This window comes from Dreissena polymorpha, chromosome 5 (genome assembly GCF_020536995.1).
Source record: "Dreissena polymorpha isolate Duluth1 chromosome 5, UMN_Dpol_1.0, whole genome shotgun sequence".
NCBI classification, from domain to species: Eukaryota; Metazoa; Mollusca; class Bivalvia; order Myida; family Dreissenidae; genus Dreissena; species Dreissena polymorpha.
In genome coordinates, this window is record NC_068359.1 from 120,026,624 (window position 1) to 120,048,201 (window position 21,578).

Below are 21,578 nucleotides of genomic sequence, written 5' to 3' on the forward strand. Positions count from 1 at the left end.
CCACTGCTGGGGCTTGAACCCAGAACTCATCTCACATAGTGAGATGTGTTTTTCAATTAAACTACAATGACTGTATCGTGTGAAGTGGAGCCAACATACACCCACATAAGTGAAAACAATCTGTATGTGCCCAAATAACAATAGATGAATGCATATTAGGCTTCAATGTTGCTTATACTATGACTACTGGTTCATTAGATGCCATTTTTGTTAATAAATATGCCAAATTTAATGAAATAGACTTGAAAATGTGTGTCGGCTGGTAGCAAATAAGAAAAAAATCAGCATTTCTATGTAGGATGCTAACACAGTAAAATGGTATGTGCCCAAATCATAACAGATAAATGCATATTAGGCTTCAATGTTGCTTATACTATGACTACTGGTTCATATGATGCCATTTTTATTAATATATATGTCAACTAGGTACCAAATAAGAAAAAAATCAGCATTTGTATGTAGGGTTTTCACACAGTTAAATAATTTGTGCCCAAATAATAACAGATAAATGCATATAAGGCTTCAATGTGGCTTATACTATGACAACTGGTTCATACGATGCCATTTTTATTAATATATATGCCAAATTTAATGAAATACACTTGAAAACATGTGTCGGCTGGTACCAAATTTTAAACAAATCAGCAATTTTATGCAGGGTGAGTGCTTTTTACCTGTCGCAGTAACTGTAGCCTTGGATTTCAGCGGCTTCTGAACAACCGCCGTGGGGCTGAGGGAAGAAGCCACTAGTGTTGCCGCCTAGACCTTCTTCGTCTGTGACAGCGCCATGTCCGCCTTCCTCGGCATCTCATGACCTTACTGCTTGATGGCCACTCTGCCGTTCGGGAAGCCTTGCTGATAGGCCTTTATAAAGTGGAAATAAGAAGCATTATAAAAACGAATAGATGCCCTTTAAACATAAGTTGTAAACATTTGATCATTTGTGGATATTTTGCATGTCTGTCAAAGAAATTTTTTTCAACAAAGGGTTTTTATGTTATCATACAGCACATTTACGTTTGTAACATATAAGTAAACGAGTATTCTACTGATATCCACCTGGAAACAGTAGCTGACAACGGGTTCAGACCTTAAAACCATGTTTTTAATGGTTTGACATTTCAATGCAAACATTGGTGGGTGGGGTAAAATTGACAGCATCGGTTTTCTGCCGAAATACGCATGCAATAGAAAAATCAATGTACACGCATTCATTTTACACTAAACTGGTTCGATTAATACCAAAGAACACGCTGTACGAGTCGTAATAATAGAAAAACTTGTCCTGAAAAATATTTGGAATTCTCGTGTAAACAATCTCCCGCTTAGAAGTAGGTCATGCGAAATTTTCATATATTGACTATTGCGATGGCGATTTCTTACCTGATGCAGATATATCCCAATAAAAGGCACTGATTTAAATCGAAGTATATGCAAAATAACGAATGAAAGACACTAAATACCGCTAAAATCACTCTATGAAATCCAAGATGGCGGCGCCCGTGAAACCAAGCGAATACGTCACGAGTCACGCGCCAAAAGCGTCCAGTTTCATTTGTCGAAAGTTGGATCAAACTTGGAACAAATGGAACCGTATCAGCCAATCAAGATGGAGCGTTGTTCCATGTTTTGGGGAGAAGATCACTCCGTCCCCTGCGCAAGGATGACACGCAAATTCGTGAAGCGTTCCATATTTTTTAGAACAAACAATATATTTAGACTCGGGTGCCTAGCTGCCACCAAGGTTTATGTATTGACACATTATCGCATATCCTGAATTAACAGGACTTCAGAAATAAGTCTATAGACTCATTGAATGTTCCACTGCACGGAAATCTTTAGTAAAAGGCGAAAGATTTTTTCTTTTTCATAAAACTTTATTCATGACGTACCCTGGGGTGTAGATTGCCCCAGGTACCCGCTAAAAGAACTAAATGTGAAATAACAAATGTATGGTGACTTATTATAATATTTAACAAGATTAACAAAGTTATAAGAAACAAAATTATGTTTTTCACAATTTACAAACAGTCTTTTGCACGTCTGCACGTTTAATTAATATTCCAGTCTTTGTTCACGTCTGCACGATTATATGATTTTATTGTAAAATTTATATGATGTTATTGTAAAACAGAACACAATGATAGCTTTTAACAAATAAAAGTCACCATCTTAAATTTAAGCGGGTCTTTATTAGTATTATGTATTGAGTTTATATCCTTGATTATAAAACGAGTAATGTATCCACACTTCCTTAATAATTGTAAAGAATAACGAAAAGAAACATATAAGGTTGTACATTTAAATGAAAAAACTATAATGAAATAAAATGTGGTTCCCAGCGAACCACCTCAGGTCATGCACGGGCACTTCCTGTGATGGTCCGCCAGGATCATGATATATAGTCTACAGCTGCCCTGGATGATGGAGTTGAGGCACGTGACAGCCTTCGGTACAACTACTCACCCGCCTCAACCCCACCATCCAGTTAAGCCTGAACAAGTGTGAAAAAGCATGTATAATATGAAATATATTTTTTGAAATGAAACTCAATACGCAAGAAAGGTTAGTACAGTGTTCCTATGTCCTACATGAATGTAAATGAGGCAATGGTATAGCGTATATACATAGTGATGAAACATGAGTGATCATGAAATTCAATGAATGAAATGAGATGAGCCCATGACCGGGTTACACAGTATATGATATATGATTGAAATGATTCATAGGAACATTGATGATAACAGTGATGATACATATATAAATACATCAATACAAAAACTCATCACACAAATGACACAAAACACTGTATCACTTTGTTGTTCTCTCTCTCTGACCCAGGATGACAACCCGAGCACCGGCTCCCCACATCCTCGCTGCTGTCATCCTGAAATCAGAGAGAAAACGCAACAGCAGAAAACAAGTAAAATATTATAAATATGTTAAGTAATTTTGGTAATCAAGTTCTCTATGAAAAACAATATTTTCATTGGTTGTGTGACATAATCCACCCCAATATAAATAAAAGAAATCCTGTGTTAAGCGATGAAAATCTAATGTAATTCTATATTTTATTCTATTTATAAATTTAATAATTAAGTCTAAGGGAGATAATAATATTTTTTCATGTTTGACGGAATTCCTACATGTCCAAATAATATGTCTTGATTCTGACAAAAATATTAAATATACATATTTTAATTCAATACTTCCAACATTTTTTACATAAAAAAACTGGAACCATTTAGGATTAATATTAATGTTTTCAATCGTAAGTATATCAATTAAATATAAAACAGTTTTGTTTAAAGGGGAGGTAAACAAACAATCTATAAATAAATGTTGGGCAGTTTCGTCACAATTACAAAAAGTACATTTCTTTTTTGCATGGTTAAACTTTTTATCGTATAAATATTTATTTACATACACAACAGAATGCGCTAACCTAAAACAAGTATTCCTACACACAGGATCAACTGCCATGGAAAATATATTTCTAAATGTATTTTTAAAATCAATTAATGGAAATTCTTTATTACATTTTGGAATATATTCATTATTTGGATTTATTAAAAATGTATATATTTCTTTTACAGACCACTGTTTAAAATTTTCAGTTTGAACATCCTTTATAAATTTACGAAATACCCTTAAACATTCAACATAAAAAGAAGGAACAAATTCACTGTGGGGTTCACTGTTACTATGTAATGAAGGATTAAATTTTCTAAGTTGCATACCTATCCAATACCTTGTAAAATATACCCAAGGAGATTTATAATCATTTAACAGTTTAAATAAATGTGATAAATAAAATGCATTAATTCTTTGTTGAACATTAGGTACCCGAAGGCCACCTAAAGTGAAGTCTAAAAATAATGTTTTTCGAGCTATTGGTTCGTAAACACTGCCCCATATAAACTTAAAACAACTTTTTTGTATCATATTAATATAGTGACTCGGAATTGTTTGACATTGAACAAAATAAAGAATTTTTGATAGCACATATGTATTTAAAATAGAACTTTTACCTTTAAAAGATTTACATTTATTACACCACAAATTTAATGTATTTGAGAAATTAATATAAGATTCATTGAACATATCATCATCAGTTAAATCATAGCCAAATTTATATCCAAGTAATTTAACATTTTTTACCCATGATATACCAAATGGATGGTCAGACCTGCTTTTCCACTTACCTAAAAACAATCCACAACTTTTATTATAATTTATTTTAGAACCTGAAACTTTTTGAAAATCAGAAACATGACGAAAGAAATGAAACATAGATTTGTCATCTGTTAATACCGATGTATTATCATCGGCATATAAAGACATTTTAACATGAAATTTATTTCCTGGTGTCTGTATACCATTTATATTGTTATCATCTTGAATTATTTTAGCAAATGGTTCAAGACAAAGTACATATAAAAGAGGTGATAATGAACAACCTTGACGAACAGAACGAAATAATGAGAAAGGATCAGATATATGACCATTAACAATTACAGACGATTTAATATCCTTATATAAAATTTTAATCCAAGTTATGAATGTATCTGAAAAACCAAATGAAACAAGTGTATCATAAAGGTAGGACCATGAAACTCTGTCGAACGCCTTTTCCTGGTCTAGACAAATAAAGCAAGCATTTATATTCTTTTGCTCAACATAATCAATAATGTTTCTAATTAAATGTACATTGTCAAAAATAGAACGACCTGGAACAGAACATGTTTGAGAAATACCAATGATCGAGTCTAAAACCTTACCTAATCTATTTGCTAATATTTTTGATAAAATTTTTCTATCAATATTTAAAAGAGAAATAGGTCTATAATTTTTAACTGATGTTTTATTATTTGGATCTTTGCATAATAATGTAATATAAGATATTTTTTGTGATTCAGACATATGGCCTAAATCAAAACATGTATTGTATAATTGCAATAAAATATTGCCAAATAAATGGAAGAATTTAATGTAAATAAAGGAAGTTAAACCATCACTACCTGGGCTTTTAGTGTGATCCATATCTTTTAAAGCTAATTTAATTTCATCTAATGATAAGGGGCTATTTAACATAGTATTATCATCCTTTGATACTTGAGGTAAATTATTTAAAAAGTTATCATTAAATGATGCATCTACTTGCTCTTCCGTATACAGTTCTTTATAAAATGTTTTAAATGAATTTAAAATGTCATCAGTTGATTTTTTATCAACTCCACCATCAATAATATGGTGTATAATTTTGTTATTACCATTTTTAAATTCCTTGTTATGATAAAATGTACTAGAGTTTTCATTATTATTTAAAATATGTATTTTACTTCTTATATATGCCCCTTTATATAAATTGTCTTGAAGTTTATTTAATTTATCTTTAATATCGATTTTTTCCGAAATATCAATACAATGTTTATATTGTTTAACTAGTTTTTTGATTTCGTCAAAAGATTTTTTATTTTTTGACTTGCTATAATCAATACAGAAATCTTTAATTTGTGTTTTTAAAATGTCCCACCACTCTAAAGTTATATTTTCAGTTCTACTGATAATTTTAAAATAATATTCAAAAGCAGAGACAAAATCTTCATCTTCAAAAATTGAATTGTTTAATTTCCAGTATGATTTACCAATGTTTATGCTATTAAATGTATTATTATTTTCAAAATTTATAGTTAAACTAACAAAATCATGATCTGAAAATGGACATGGAATAATATCTACGTTTTTACATTGTTCAATAAGTGACTTTTCAATATAAATTCTGTCTAAACGACATGAAATAGATTATGTTAAACATTTCCTACCCCAAGTTGTTATTACTTTATCTGGATTAAGTTGTCTATAAATATCTGTTAATTTAAATGTTTCAACTATTTGTTTGAAAACTTTACAACCTTTTATTGTATCAATAAATGTACCTCCTATTTTATCTAAGAGTGGGTTTAAAATGAAGTTAAAGTCTCCTAAAATAATTAATTTGTTTGATGACACTAAATAATGTTTAATTGATTCAAAAAAAATATTTCTGTCACCTGGTTTATTCGGTGCATAAATATTACAAATTTTAAAATAATCATTTAAGTATTGTATATCTAAGGAAATGAAACGACCATCAAAATCAATTTGAAATTTAGAACATTTAATATTCGTATCATTTACGATTATACAACATCCGCAAGAAAGGTTATTAGAAAAATTCCATACATAAAAGTATTCTTTTGATATTAAAGTTTCTATTTGTTTCGACATTTTGTAATTATCTACATGGGTTTCTTGTATGCATAATATATTTATTTTATTAATTAAAATGTAATCTTTAATGAAGGTTTGTTTTTTTGTGGATCGAAATCCGTTAATATTTATAGTTTCTATTTTTAACTCCATGTTCTAGTTTATAACTCAGGTTGTAGTTAAAAGAAAAAATGGCGACGTCCATGATTTAGTGTTAGGATAGAAAAACCGATAATAGCGTTTAAAAGATTTAAACCAAGTAGAAAAGAGAAATTGGAACGATACAGAGAAGATTAGCATGGCCCCTGCGCAAAGGATCCCTGAAGATCTTCAACATCCCGGCCTTCCATAAATGCTTTTATTAAATTATATAATATGACTGAAAATAACTCACTATTATGTCAATTTTGACATATAATCACATATATCTAGGATGGTGCATCAGAGACTTATTAAAAATAAAAAATCCAATTATTTACATTCGTACCATGCTGCTATGTACCTTTACATTCGTACCCAAACCATCATTTATGTTGACTGAAATTAACACACTATTATGTTAATTTTGACATATAATCACATATATCTAGGATGGTACATCTGAGACTTATTAGAAATTAAAACATCCAATAATTTACATTTATACCACGTTGCTATGTACCTTTACATTCGTACCCAAACCATCATTTATGTTACCTTTGCTTAACATATATCGGCTTTTATGTCTAAAAATTTCAATATCAGACCTAATAATTGTGTACATTAATCAGTATTTGCCTTATATGATGACCTTGAAGATATGAATATAGGATTCTGTAGCCGATACAAAGATGCACACTTCATTCAAACAAACCATTTCCTTTTTTTAAGTGAAAAAAGGGTAACAATTATGATAAATAAACGAGTCAGAATACTGAGGTTTTGTTTTTGAGGTCTAATATAGTTTGAAGGTAATGATAGTGTCCTAATATTATTCATAAATCCTATAGTATAACAACATTATTACTACTATGTGTGTGCTTGTGTGTGATACAGAATTAAAAAAACATCTTGGTATCAATTTTAATATAAATATTAAAATCCATTCACTATGAAAACAAATAATATTCTGTGCATTATTTACATTAAAAGAGTTGCTGCTTATTTGGGATCCCCACCAGGATTTGAACCTGGATTTCCTCTTCACGCGAAAAGGTGTGTTTGCTTACACTATAAGGAAGTTCCCGTTAACAGCAATATTGGTTGCAATTATAAATGTCATATAAATTAACTATTTCCAAAAGTAAAGAAACATCAAATGTGTAAATACATTATTCGAAGCTTTAAAAAACACAATTCGTTCTCCCTCTGCTTTTCAAGGCAGATGTCACTTTACTTGTGACATGTACCATAAGGGCTTGGGACCTTCTAGCTTTTATATATGCAAAACACAAATGAATAAACCACTGTGTAATTCTCAATAAAAGCTAGGCAGCATTAAGATTTGTTTAATTGTTACTAAAGTTGATATTAATTCTGTTGTCGTTAAAGTAAATGTTAATACTGTTGTTTTATAAGCCCAAAAGCACAGTGTCAGAAAATGCTATTATATCCAGATATTGTTTAAGTGTGAATGATGAATGTCCAGCTATTAATGTTTAACTTTTTTCATTTGGTTTCTTCTTTCCATAGCCCTTCAACTTAAGAGCATCTATCCACTCTTCATAAGACTCTGATGACTTGAAGGGGCACCACCAATTTCCATAGTACTGTTTGTGCCCACCCGTATTCCTGTCCTCAAAACATTTGTTGCAGCTGCGGTAGGGCAGTTTCTTGTGGTACTGTCTCCGGAACTCCCCTGCCTGCTCAGCCTCCAGCTTCCTCTTCCTGTAATGCTTTGTAGAGTATGGCAGGTAAGATTCGGCTGGGGCTGAAATCGTCGAAGTCAGTGCCAGGTCAGGGGCGGGAGCAGTCACAAAACGCACCAATGGGGCTGGTGCTATGGGCACCGGCACTTCATGCTTTACCTCATCTGGTGGCAGAATTCTTCTGCGCACTTGATGAATGAGGGAGCCTTTCGTGGTGATCTGTATGGGGAACTTGTGTGGTTCAGTGGTTCCCATTTCCAAGGAAACTGGCCTTTTAAGGGGCGCTGGCAGTGATTCAGGCGCTACCAGTGGAACTGACTGAAGGGCAAGTCCCTGTTCCAGCAAGGTTCTTTCTCTGCGCTTTCCACAAGCACTGAACCTGAAATCAGACACATATATAAATTATAATCTATATATTTTTTAATAGAAACAAGAACAAGAGATGTGTTTGTCAGAAACACAATACCCCCAAATACGCCGCTTTGTTTCTTTTTTTTACCTTTGACCTTAAAGGATGACCTTTACATTTCACCACTAAAAATGTGCGGCTTTATGAGATACACATGCACGCCAAATATGAAGTTGCTATCTTCAATATTGCAAAAGGTATAACAAAACATTAAGATTTCTTAAAGTTTTGGGACAGAATGACAGACAGGCCAAAAACAATATACCCCCTTTTTTTAAAAAGGGGCATAAAAAGCCTTTCTTATGTTAATCGATTATTATTGTCATATAAATAAAGTAATATATAAATTGACTCAAAATGTTAATGAAATATTATAATATGCCGATAATATTTATGTATATGTGTACCGTACTAGTCAATAAATACCTACCAAGCAGTCAAGGTGCGCTGGTTTATATCAGACAGCTGAATGCGTGTATTCTGTATCACGCGCTTACTGTTGAAGACCATCTCTCTTATTAGGTTGTACTTCTCCAGTACTGTCCGCCACCGCGCCTGTTGAACGCCATCTTTGGTGGTGGAACCCGGAAAGGCTGCGCACAACTTGACCAGCAAGGCTTCCTGATACTTGTTACAGTCAGGCCAGGTGGCTGGGCCAAGGTGTGGGGCCAAAGCACATCTGTAATTGTTAAATATAATGGTTTATATTTTATGAATAATACAGACACAATAATAACAGAAATAAAACAGTGAAAATAGGTTTGATACATGTTGCTTATTTGCTAATAAATCCTGATAAACTTGTGGAACATTAATAACAAATGATGTGCTTGAAAAACACTATTTCCCCTTTTGAGCGATTTTGACCTATATATTTGACTTTGACTTTAAAGGATGACCTTGACCTTTCACCACTCAAAATGTGCAGGTTCATGAGATACACATGCATGCCAAATATCAAGTTGCTATCTTCAATATTGCAAAAGTTATGACCAAGGTTAAAGTTTTGGGACAGAATGACAGACAGGCCAAAAACAATATACCCCCTCTTCTTCAAATAAGGGTCATAACAAATTATAAATTGAAAATTAACTAATGTGATGTTGTGTAGTTTTCTTGCCTTCTGACACTCTGGACTCCAGGAACCAGCTGTATCCGGGTTGTCTTTGGTGCCTTGAAGCGTCCCTTGATCAGCTGGGTCTGATGTCGGTCCTTATATTTTGACGGCGACTGGTCGTAAGGGGACATTTTACACCACAGTTTCACGATGTGGTCAGCTTCTGCGTTGGTGATGGCCTTACTTTCCTTGTCTTTTAAATGAAACAAATACTCAGCCAGGTCCATCACATGACCATAACCTGCAACTCTGTCTGGTCCAATAGAGTCCTGAAAGCATGGGTAATCAGTTGAGAAAGAAATGTATTAATGGAAAATAAGCAGAGCACTAAAAATTTAAAAGTACATGTGTTATGCTTATTTTGCACAGTTCCTGCAATTAAAATGCCAATTTAACATGCTGACTCCATAATATACCTATTGATTTATAAATGGGTGTAATCATAAATACACAAAGATATTAATGTTTATATTGAGTTATTAGTTTCCATTATTAATCAACATGAAATTGTAAAATTGTAAACATTAATGAGTGATCATTTGAGGACAGAATGCCTAAGTTTATTACATTATATCATTCATCAAAACCTACCTCAGCTTTATCCTCAACACGTTGGGAACTGCCAGCGATAGCCGACGCTGATGTAGCGGTAGTTACGGCAGATAATGATGAAGTACTTGCTGCAGCTGTTGTAACAGAAGCTGCTGTTGCTCTTGTCATAGAAGCTGCTGTTGTTGTTTCTAAAGAGGCACTCGTGATGGTAGGTTTGGCTTTGAGCTTAGTGGGAACGTTGTACATCTGCTGGCCATACACATCCTTCGCTGACATCTCTTTAAAGAATCAGAACAGTTTTGTTAAAGTATGACATCTACTATAACACCCTCTCTAACTTTTTAACAATCAACATTTCTGAACAAAAGTAACACAAACATGCCATTAATTTCAACATGAAAATAAGTATAATCACTGTTCTCCTTCAATACCTGATTGAGACGGCCTGTTCTGCTGCATGATCTGCTGAGCCCTCTCACGACTCAAAGCAGGCAGAAAGGAATCCACTATGTGGATGGTTGGATCATTATCATCCATGGCCGCGGAGTCCTCAAAGCCCTCATCCAGAAGGCTGTCATCAGGCTCCACCTCATTTACAGGGTTTTTAGCACCTAGAGGCTTACCCGTTTGGTTGTATAGGTATTCGATACCTATCAGCTCTCCTGTAAAACAAAAATGTAAGAACTTAAGCGCTATATGATATAGGTTCATGTCAAGGAGTAATCTGCTTAAAAATGGTAATTATGCCTGATTTACTCCACAATGTACATCTGGTTTAATATAGAATAAATGTCAGAGAAATGTGTGAATAAAATAGCAAATAGAAATTTAAATTATCAGTGTATTTGTTTGGTGGCTGGAATGTCGGGAAGATATCCTTGTTGAAAAGCTCCTGACTCAGTCTGTTGGCTGCTGTCTTCAATCTGGAGTCATACAATACAGTCTCCTTCTCAGTGCTGGTCGCAGCAATCTGCCGGTCTGCGTTCCAGCGCATCAGGCCCTCCAGCAGGTAAGTCTGGAAGTTGCTGGCGCTTGCACTGGTTCCTGCAAAACAATCACACAAAATGTTACTATTTAAGATCGTAACACTATTCAACAGAGTGATGTATGTTTCAACAAGAGATTAGTAGTATTATAACTAATTTACATGTCTTTGTATATCTTTCATGATTGGAATTAAGAAACATGCAACAAATGGGGTTTTATTTTGTATGACATTGTACCTTAAAGGCTATAATAGCAATTAATATATTTATACCTTTAATTAAAACACAGAAAAAAGAACACAAATAAATCTTACCAGGAATGAATCGCTGTAGGTGGAGATGGAAGGACTCCAAGGAGGTAGATCCTCGTGCACAGCGATACACAGGCAACACCACGCCACCCTTCTTCAGCGTGCCCGTCTGAGTGTAGAGCTGTACACCTTTAGGGTCCTGGATGCACTCTACATGCTTCTGCTGCTGTTTCCAGAGCTCCCAGATACGCTCATGAAACAGTGGTACACCCATGGTATCCCTTCCTGAGTCACCACCGAACAACTCCAAGACAGCCTGGATACGCTCCCTGATGACCTCTGTGCTTCGAGTCATCCGACGACAGTGCAGGGACAACTCCTTACGGTCTAAACGGACAGAGACATCTGAGTCAGACGGGTCCGTGATGTTGGCTTGTATAAGCTGCTGCCTTTTAGCTTCTTTGAGAAGATTCAGGTCAGACTTGTCCCAACAAAAGATGGCTGCTGAAAGCTGACCCATAAATGTCGCGTACAGTCTGTGGGTGTCCGTTGTGACCCCAACAGCAAGACGCCGTATGAAGTGCCACACGTCTAATCGCACCACAAGGTCAGGCCAAGCTGTCCTGAAAATGTCCATCAGTGCTGACTTCCCGCAACAGTCGCAGTCTGTGTACAGCAGGATTGGTGGTAGGACATCAGCCTCGGAATAGCGTTTTACGAGACCTTTCACCATGTCGTCTAACCCACACCCTTCAATTGATGTCATAACGCTCATTAGCACCTGGCCATGTTCATTGCCAACGTTAGTCGACCATGCTGCCGTCCGAGCAGCTTCACCTGCCAGCTTCTTGGTCACCTGAAATAAATGTAAAATAGTTCTAAGACAATTGTAATTTTATTCTATGGTTATTGTGTCTATTTTCTATTCTAACACGGCACGCGACTTGTTTTCTATAGACAAAGAAGGAAATCAAGTGTGGGTTATTCTGCAATAACTTATGGGCGGAGCTTAATGTTTCGAAAATAGTTCCCAATAAATAAAGCAAATATTGCAGTAAAATGCACGCGCTAAAACCCGCTCTAAAAGAAATGTAATAAATGTAGCCTGTATATAAATGTAATGAAACAATAAATTGTATATTTGGTCATAAGTGGCATAACCACGTCTACAAAGAATGTTATTTGTTAGGAAACGTAATTCAGAAAACATTTATAGCATGTCAGCTTTTCAGTAGCATCAATAAACGTGACGTCATTAAGTTTCTAAGATTGTTGTTTTCAATGAAAGTGACGTCAATTGCAAAATATTTATGAATGAAAATGACGTCATATGTTTATACAATTCAATGACGTCACTAAATAGTGAACTTTGTACTGATAAGGGCAGAGTATTGAAAAATATAGTTCACGTCCTAAAACTTGAACCAAATCAATCAGAATCGTGTTAGAACCAAAATAATATTTTTCTATGATAGTTTGTTGTCGAATAACCCACAATAAGTTGTATAGATGCGTGTTATCAAAAAGAAAAATATTATTTCTTAAACAGATTCTAAAAGTGTATAATTCAATATTTTCTACCCATGTATACCTTCTTAGTAGAGTCCATCTTTAAAATTCGACCAAAGATGGTTGTCAAAGCCGCCTTGACCTCTTCTGCTCGAGACAAAACCTCCTGATGGTAAACACGCAGGAACCATTGGTATGTTGGCAACTGAGATTGTTTGGGCAGCTCCTCGAAGACGGTTTTGGAAATCAACTTTGCTGTCATAGACTTGAGGTACAAAGAACAGTCGTTCATGTACTGCAGTTGTTGCTTCGTCCACCTCAAATTGTGAAGCTCAGTGATCTGCTTCTGTAGCTGAGTAGGGCTGTTACCTGAAACAGCAACATTTCAAAACTTGCACATGTGTGTGGTTCGTCTTAAAAGTTGTAAAATAGTATGGCTTTAAGACAAGGAGAAGAAGCTCTATCTTCAAACTTAATTCTTTTTTGACTTGGTGACTAACTGACAGACAGACTAACTGACCGACAGAGTGACTCAAATTAACCGTATTGTAAATTTCATTTGGGGAAGATATATACACATCTTTAGCTTAACAAAGTCATGATTACCTAAGCCTCGCTGACGCAACAAGTATATGACACGAGTGTCACATGCGCTATGGTACATCATCTGTACCGGAAACGTGGACCTGGTAGCCGGATCCAGCTGATCCAAGATGGCTTCACTCCAGCCTATCTGATTTTTCTTGCACTTGACACAGTGCAAACTCTCAGTGGCTAGAATGTAGAATGCATCTATGTCTAGCACTATCCTGGTCAGCCGGTACAGGCCCTGCTTGGTCAGATGAGTAACCTTGCAGAAGAAACAGGTCAGCGCCATCCTGCATAGCCGCAGTGGAAGCCACAGGAATAGGCGATGTCCAAAATATCTAAATATATAATTGACACCAAAATGAATGCCAGCACACACAATACAAAAATGTTTTAATTTATATTATTTTTAACACCAAAAGTATTATGTCAATTGATATCAAATGCTGACTGAAGTGCAAAACACTGTAAAAAATAAAGGCAGTAGAAAATCATGCATAACAACACTAAAAATATACTATACATATTCTAGTAATAACATGCATACATTAAGAAAAAAAAAACACATAATGCAGCCATTAAAGCCATATTGTGAGTTAAAACAGCTTCACTTAATGGTTTTTTAAATCATACACACCTGTCAAGTCTTGGCTTCTGGTTTGGTATTGTCTGGGACTTAGGAGGGTCATACCAAAAACCATCCAGCTTTCTTTCATCCAGCTCAGGGTGGCCATTACTGCTGTAAGTGAACAGGGCTTTAGAGATCCACTGTTGGTCCACCTCTGGCACACAGGCGCGCCAGCTCTCGATGAAGGGAAATTCTGGAATTAAAGAAAAGTGTCTCTGTAATATCTAATATTTACTTATTTTGAGTGTTTGGAATTTGCAGTGTCATGATTTGGGAGGAACAGAAACATAAGCTACAACATTGATACTTGCAAGCCATTGTTCCAGTAATTGATTTCACATGAAAAAATATGAGTTAAGTAATAATATTCTATAATGGTTTGTAGTCCAATAACCCACAGTAAGGAGTATAGATGCGTAGGAATTTAATCAAGAGTGCAAATCACTAGTGATTTGATAAAACGCATCTATACTCCTTACTGTGGGTTATTCGACTACAAACCATCAAAGAAAAATAATATTTTGATTCTAACACTATTCCGATTGATTTGGTTCAAGCTTTTGGACGTGAACTATATTGTTTAATACTCTGCCCTTCTTTATACAAATTTCACTATTTAGTGACGTCATTGAATTGTACAAACATATGACGTCGTTTTCATTCATAAATATTTTGCGAATGACATCACTTTCATTGAGAACAACAATCGTAGAAACTAAATGTTTATTGATGCTACTGAAAAGCTGACATGCTATAATGTTTCCTTAATTTTGTTTTTTAACAAATAACATTCTTTGCAGGCGTGGTTATGTCACTTATCACCAAATATACCATTTGTTGTTTCATTACACTAATATACATGCTACATTTATTACATTTCTTTTAGAGCGCAATTTAGCATGTGCACTGCAATATTTTATTCATAAATTCGGAACTATTTTCCAAACATTAAGTTCCGCCAATAATTTATTGCAGAATAACCCACACATGATTTCCTTCTTTGTCTATAGAAAACAAGTCGCATTCCGTGTTAGAATTATCCATAAGTATCATTTTTCTCAATAACTTCTTTTGTAATTTATGCTGTTATCTAAATGAGCGAACCTTTTGTTAATTAAAATAATTAATACCTGTTACTGTGGGCCTCATCAATTCTGTGAAGGCAGAAGGTTGCTTCACAACTAACGACCCTTTACAGGGCTCTCCAGGGGGCTTGGTTGTCCGCAAAGTGACAGTTGTGGTAGCTGGTGGCAGCTTAACTGTCTTGCCATGACCCACATCTAGCGACTCTCTACAGGGCTCTCCAGGGGGCTTGGTTGTCCACAAAGGGACAGTTGTGGTAGCTGGTGGCAGCTTAACTGTCTTGCCATGACCCACATCTAGCGACTCTCTACAGGGCTCTCCAGGGGGCTTGGTTGTCCACAAAGGGACAGTTGTGGTAGCTGGTGGCAGCTTAACTGTCTTGCCATGGCCCACATCTAGCGACTCTCTACAGGGCTCTCCAGGGGGCATGGTTGTCAATACAGACTGAGAGGCAGTGATGGTAGCTGGTGGTGGCTTGGTTGCAGGTGGCTGTTGTGCACTAGTTGGCACTAAAGAAAAACTCACTGAAGAAGCTCCAAACCATTAACAAGATATATTTGTAAATTATTATGTCTATAAAATAATATATTTTAATCAATAGTTATTTAAATTATATACTAAAATAATGTCTAAACCATTTAATTTAACCATTTTATTCCAATAAACAAATTTTTGAATACAATTCAATATTGTAATTTATACATCAAATTATAATAGAAGTATAGACTTTTTACTAAACATTATATTTAATATAAAAAGAAATTTTGGCATTAAGGTTAAGAAATATTAATTCATTCCAGTTAGTGACACTTCAATGACATAATTAGTGTGATTGTAGTGATGAATGATGAAAATAATTAAAAACTATGAAGAAGTAATAGCATATTAGAAATAAAATGAAAGGCTATCTATAAGCAATTAAAGGCAGGCAAAAGAAGCAAGAAAGAAGTGTTTTGTGAGGTTAATAAATATAAAGGTAAACATCTGTTAAATAAAAAAACATACAAAAAAACTTGCAATTACAACTTGAGGTGAAACCAATATTAAAAATAGAAACACAATGAGCAGGTGAAATTTATCAGTTTAGGAGCTACGTGTTTATTACTAAGACAACAACCAACACCAGTTATCTATTGATATAGTAGAACAAAAGCCAAGGATATATAATTTCACAGAAAAGGTATCACAGACACCGGAAAAATACATCATTACCTCATGTTGGATAAACATCAGCACCACTATTCAAATAAATGACATTGAAAATAATTATTAATTATTGTACAAATAGTTTTAAAAAATAACAAATTACGTGTATCAACATATTTTTTCCACTTGAAAGTCATTTTGATTATATAAAGAATACAGTAAATGTATTCAGTTATTATGATAATTGCACACTAGATTTAAGTATTTAAATAACTAGTTATTTTGCATTAGAAGTTAATTACCTTTTCTAGCAGCCTCCATCTGTTCAACCTCCCACACAAGCACATCATCGCTCATTTCCTTCCTGGGGGAAAACTTTGCGTGAGAAAGGTTTGGTCTGAGAGGTCGAAGGCGGGCAGACTGTTCCCGCAACTGCCTACGGGCCAGGTCAGCAGGCATCATGCTGAACAGCTCTGCCTTGGTGGTTGGAGTACTGGCAGTGGGTGTCGGCATTTTCTCCTTCTTTGCCTTGTGTTGCTCTACAGCCTCCTTGCCTTTAACAGTTAAAAGTTATTTGGTGCCTTATATGCAATTACTACAACAACAGACCAACGAACATAAAACAGAAACAACTACTGAATACCAAAAATACATAGTTACAAACTCAACATTGGATTGTTTTGGCAAAAAAAAAATTCTTCTGATAAAATAAGGAATGTGAAGTATATGCATTTACTCAAGCGAGTCATGTACATTTTTTTTAATATTGAACCAAATTACACTTTAAATATTATCAAAACATACAATGCTTACACTATGTCTCAAATCAGAAGAAAACATTAAAACTAACATTTACAACCTCATGTTCCAGATAGGTGGATGTACAATAAAAAACTAGGTCACACTTCTCTCTTATTAAAATAGAATAACATTATGATTGAACAGCTAAATTGAATATAAGTCTCACACATGTATATAAAACAAGTAATTTATCAATTCCTTATTAAAACTACCTTGTGGAAATGAGTTGAGGTACTCCTTCAAGGCAAACTTGTTTGCCGACAAAGGAGTGTCTACCCGCACCTCCTTCCTCATGTCCTAAACAAGATATGCACAAAATCCTAGGGCGTTTTCCACAACCCAGTGGAAAGTCTCTCCCTTATACTTTCCAAACTGGATTGTGTACTGCCCTAAGATATGCTGGCGACTAGTGACATCGCCGCCCAATCTTCGCACGGCAGCTACCGCCTGATCCTCAATCACATCTGGTGACTGACACAGTGCCGGAAGGCTGCCTGTGCTTACCATAGGGACCTCTCGGCGTATCATCCGCAGATCCCCAGAGGATAATCGCTCGAATTTCGGACGCAGATTCATGACTGTACATGTAACAACATTATATATGAAAACACAAAAAGATTTAGAAAATATTATTAATATTAATAAGTAAACATTGTCATCTGTGCAATTTAACGTATAAACGAAAGGGGGGTAAATGATTAAAACGGAAAACGTTCAAAATCCATATAAACATCTAAACAGCAGTATTCTACACGAAGGGTACTCACGAAACCACAACAATAATACTCGATGATTGGGCTGTCCGAAATCCGACAAATATGTACACTACAATAACAAGACGATACTACAAATGTGCACGTTAACATTAAAAACGATTACTGACATTATTGACTGTGATATTATTCTCACCTATTTAAATGAACAATCGTTGTTATAACATTTCTATAAGTGCTTAAATTAATACGCAAATAATACACAGGCTTTCTCGCTAAGAATTTCAAGATGGCGATTTATGGAAAGTTGTTGGAAGAATGCTGCAATTTGATTGGTCAATTTATGGAAGATTTACGGGAGACTGCTACAGTCTGATTCGTCAGCTAAAGATGGAAGATTCGTTTCCACGGAGCGCAAGGATGACACGCAAATTCGTGAAGCGTTCCATATTTTTAGAACAAACAATATATTTAGACTCGGGTGCCTAGCTGCCACCAAGGTTTATGTATTGACACATTATCGCATATCCTGAATTAACAGGACTTCAGAAATAAGTCTATAGACTCATTGAATGTTCCACTGCACGGACATCTTTAGTAAAAGGCGATTTTTTTTTCTTTTTCATAAAATTTATTTATCACATAATTGGGTGTAAAACGCCCCAAGTATCCGCTTAAAAGAAATTAAATGAATGTATACAAGGTGACTTTAAATAATATTTAACAATAGTAAGGAAAGAAGTAAACTAATTATTTCAAAATTAATTGATACACACAGTCTTTTTACCGTCTGCACGTTTTATGTATTAATATATAATTTGTAACAGTCTTTTCACGTCTGCACGTAGATAATGAAATAGATGTTATATAGAATTAGAGAAATAGTGAAACGGTTTTATCAAATAAAAAGTCACCGACCTAAATGTAGCGGATCTTAATTAGTAAAATGATAAAGAGGGTGTTTTATTTAATATAAATGTTAACAAATCACACTTCAAACAAAAAGAAAAAAGGTGCTCCCAGCGAACCACCCCAGGTCATGCCCGAGCAGCCCCCGTGATGGTCCGCCAGAAACATGTCAAGAAGTCTATAGCTGAAACCAGATGATGGAGCTGAAGCACGTGAGAGCCTTCAGTGCCACTCCTCACCCGCCCCAGCCCCACCATCCGGCCAAGCCGGAAATAATTATGTAACAATAAATGTATTTTAACGAATAAATTGAAAAAAGCCTCTTTACTTAAGGAGAGGTTAGTCAAGTATCCTATGACCTACATGAATGAAAATGTGTTAATGGTATGTCGAAATACATAGTGATGACAAATGAGTGATAATAAAGTTCAATGAGTGAAATGAGATGAGCCCATCACTTGGTTACATAATATATTAAACAATGATTGAAATGATTCATAGGAATACTGATGATAAAAGAGATGATGCAATAATACAATTTACAATATACAATTCACAAAACTTCTTCACACAAAATTAACACTGTCACTTTCCCTCTCTGATCTAGGATGACAACCCGAGTAACAGCCACTAACGGCCCCGCAGCTGCCATCCTGATATCAGAGAGAAAACACAAAACAGCAGAGAGAAACTTAATATACATATTTCAATCATACCACTAAATGTTAGCATAAATTGCAGGATTCAAGTCTAATCTAAACTCAACTTTTTTATTTGCATTAACGTCACAATAATTACCCCATATTAATTCAAATTTCTCAGATGGAAATCTATCAAAATCTAATAAAATGCGATATTTTAATCTATAAATAAGTTTGCAAATAAGATCAAATGGACTAAACAGTTTTTTGTCAAATTTTACATCATTTCTAGTTCTCCATATTATTTGTCTTGACTCCGACAGCAGAATAAGAAAAACATAATTAATTTCCTTATCATATGAATTATCAACATTAAGATAATGAAATTGTTTGAGAGACAGTTTATGATTGTCTGCAGTTAATACATGCATTAAGAATAATACGACTTTATTTATAGATGTAGAAATATAACACTCAACAAATAAATGATCTATAGTTTCTGGTTTCGAACAAAATGTGCATTTACTAGATCTTATCATATTTCTCGAAAACAGATATTTGTTGGTTAAAAGAGCATTATGAACAATGGAAAAACATGTGTTCCTACACTCAGGATCTACTGCACTTGAAAAAAACATTTTTAAAGCTATTATTAAAATCTACAAATTTACAATCCCTTACATATTTTGGCTCAATATTCATATTTCAATAAAGTAATTATAAATCTCTTTAACAGTCCAGAGAGAATTAACATTTGATTTACAGTTTTCCACAAAATCTGTAAATACACTTAAACATTTAACATAAAAAGGGGGAATAATTTCGCTATGAGGAATATTATTAGATGCAATTGAAGGATTATATTTCTTCAATTGCAAACCTGTCCAATAAACAGCAAATTCTACCCAAGGAGCATTGTATTTATTAATTATTTTAAAAATATGACATAGATAGAATGAATGGATTTTTAATTCTAAATTTGGAACATTAAGTCCACCTTTTAACATGTGTGAATACAATGTTTTGCGGGATAAAGGCTCTAATTTTCTGCCCCATATAAAGTTGAAGCAACGTTATGTTGAAACATGTTTATATAATGACTAGGTACAATTTGAGCTTGTATAAAATATATGAGTTTTGAAAAAACAAATGTGTTCAAAATCGAACTTTTACCCTTATAAGATTTACCACGAGATTTCCATAAATTAAGAATTCTTTCAAAATTAGATAATAAATCATGAAATAAATCATCATCTGTTAAATCATAACCAAACCTGTAACCTAATAATTTGCAATTTTTTCCCCAAGAAATGCCGAAAGGATGATCAGACCTTGAGTTCCATTTCCCCAAAAACATTCCACAGCTTTTCTTATAATTAACCTTGACCCCGAAATCTTTTCAAAGTCTGACACATGTTTAAAAAATAAGGAAATTGACTTTTCATCTGATAGACAGGTGGTATTGTCATCAGCATAAAGGGACATTTTCACATGAAACTTTCCACCAGGAGTTTTGATACCATTTACATGTGGGTCATCTTGAATAACCTTAGCAAAGGGCTCTAAACATAAAACATAAAGGAGAGGTGATAAAGAACAGCCCTGACGGACTGATCTTGTTAATGCAAATGGCTCAGAAATATGTCCATTTACAATGACAGATGACCTTATGTCTTGATACAAGACCTTAATCCAATGTATAAAAGAGTCATTAAAGCCAAATGATTGAAGAGTGCTAAACAAAAAAGGCCATGACACACGGTCGAAGGCCTTCTCCTGGTCCAAGCAGATAAAACAAGCTGTTAGGTTTTTCTGCTCGACATAACTTATTATATTACGAAGTAAATGAATATTATCAAAAATAGTCCTCCCAGGTATTGAACATGTTTGAGTTATTCCAATAATAGAGGGCAAAACCTTTCCTAATCGTGTGGCCAAAACCTTTGACAAAATCTTCCTATCAATATTCAAAAGTGAAATTGGTCTATAATTTTTAACAGATGTTTTATTACTGTTATCTTTGCAAAGTAATGTTATATAAGATAATTTTTGTGATTCTGACATATGGCAAGATTCAAAACAAGTATTAAATAAATACAATAAAATATCACCAAACAGATGAAAGAATTTAACATATATCAAAGAA

The 21,578-nt window shown here is 34.4% G+C and overlaps 3 protein-coding genes, 1 non-coding gene and 1 pseudogene across 4 annotated transcripts; 1 reads left to right on the top strand and 4 right to left on the bottom strand.

Moving 5' to 3' along the window:
* Positions 1-1,770: 1,770 nt before the first annotated feature.
* LOC127832747 (U5 spliceosomal RNA) lies at positions 1,771-1,885 on the bottom strand. The gene has a single exon (XR_008027106.1). It is a non-coding gene; the product is annotated as a U5 spliceosomal RNA (small nuclear RNA).
* Positions 1,886-6,499: 4,614 nt separating this feature from the next.
* LOC127832860 (U6 spliceosomal RNA) lies at positions 6,500-6,570 on the top strand (annotated as a pseudogene).
* A 732-nt stretch (positions 6,571-7,302) lies between these two features.
* On the bottom strand, positions 7,303-10,380 carry LOC127881077 (uncharacterized). The gene is made up of 4 exons (XM_052428701.1): positions 10,217-10,380; positions 9,629-9,894; positions 8,939-9,187; positions 7,303-8,478 (listed from the first exon to the last, which is right to left on the bottom strand). The coding sequence occupies exons 1-4, from the start codon at positions 10,343-10,345 to the stop codon at positions 7,890-7,892; spliced, it is 1,233 nt and encodes a 410-aa protein (XP_052284661.1). The 5' UTR covers positions 10,346-10,380; the 3' UTR covers positions 7,303-7,889.
* Positions 10,381-10,952: 572 nt separating this feature from the next.
* LOC127831591 (uncharacterized) lies at positions 10,953-15,750 on the bottom strand. The gene is made up of 6 exons (XM_052356568.1): positions 15,270-15,750; positions 14,149-14,332; positions 13,530-13,849; positions 13,006-13,292; positions 11,478-12,270; positions 10,953-11,221 (listed from the first exon to the last, which is right to left on the bottom strand). Exons 1-6 carry the CDS (start codon positions 15,649-15,651, stop codon positions 10,953-10,955), a joined length of 2,235 nt encoding a protein of 744 aa, XP_052212528.1. The 5' UTR covers positions 15,652-15,750.
* Positions 15,751-16,087: 337 nt separating this feature from the next.
* LOC127881078 (uncharacterized) lies at positions 16,088-17,484 on the bottom strand. The gene is made up of 3 exons (XM_052428702.1): positions 17,382-17,484; positions 16,671-16,922; positions 16,088-16,460 (listed from the first exon to the last, which is right to left on the bottom strand). Exons 1-3 carry the CDS (start codon positions 17,461-17,463, stop codon positions 16,327-16,329), a joined length of 468 nt encoding a protein of 155 aa, XP_052284662.1. The 5' UTR covers positions 17,464-17,484; the 3' UTR covers positions 16,088-16,326.
* Between the last annotated feature and the right edge of the window lie 4,094 nt (positions 17,485-21,578).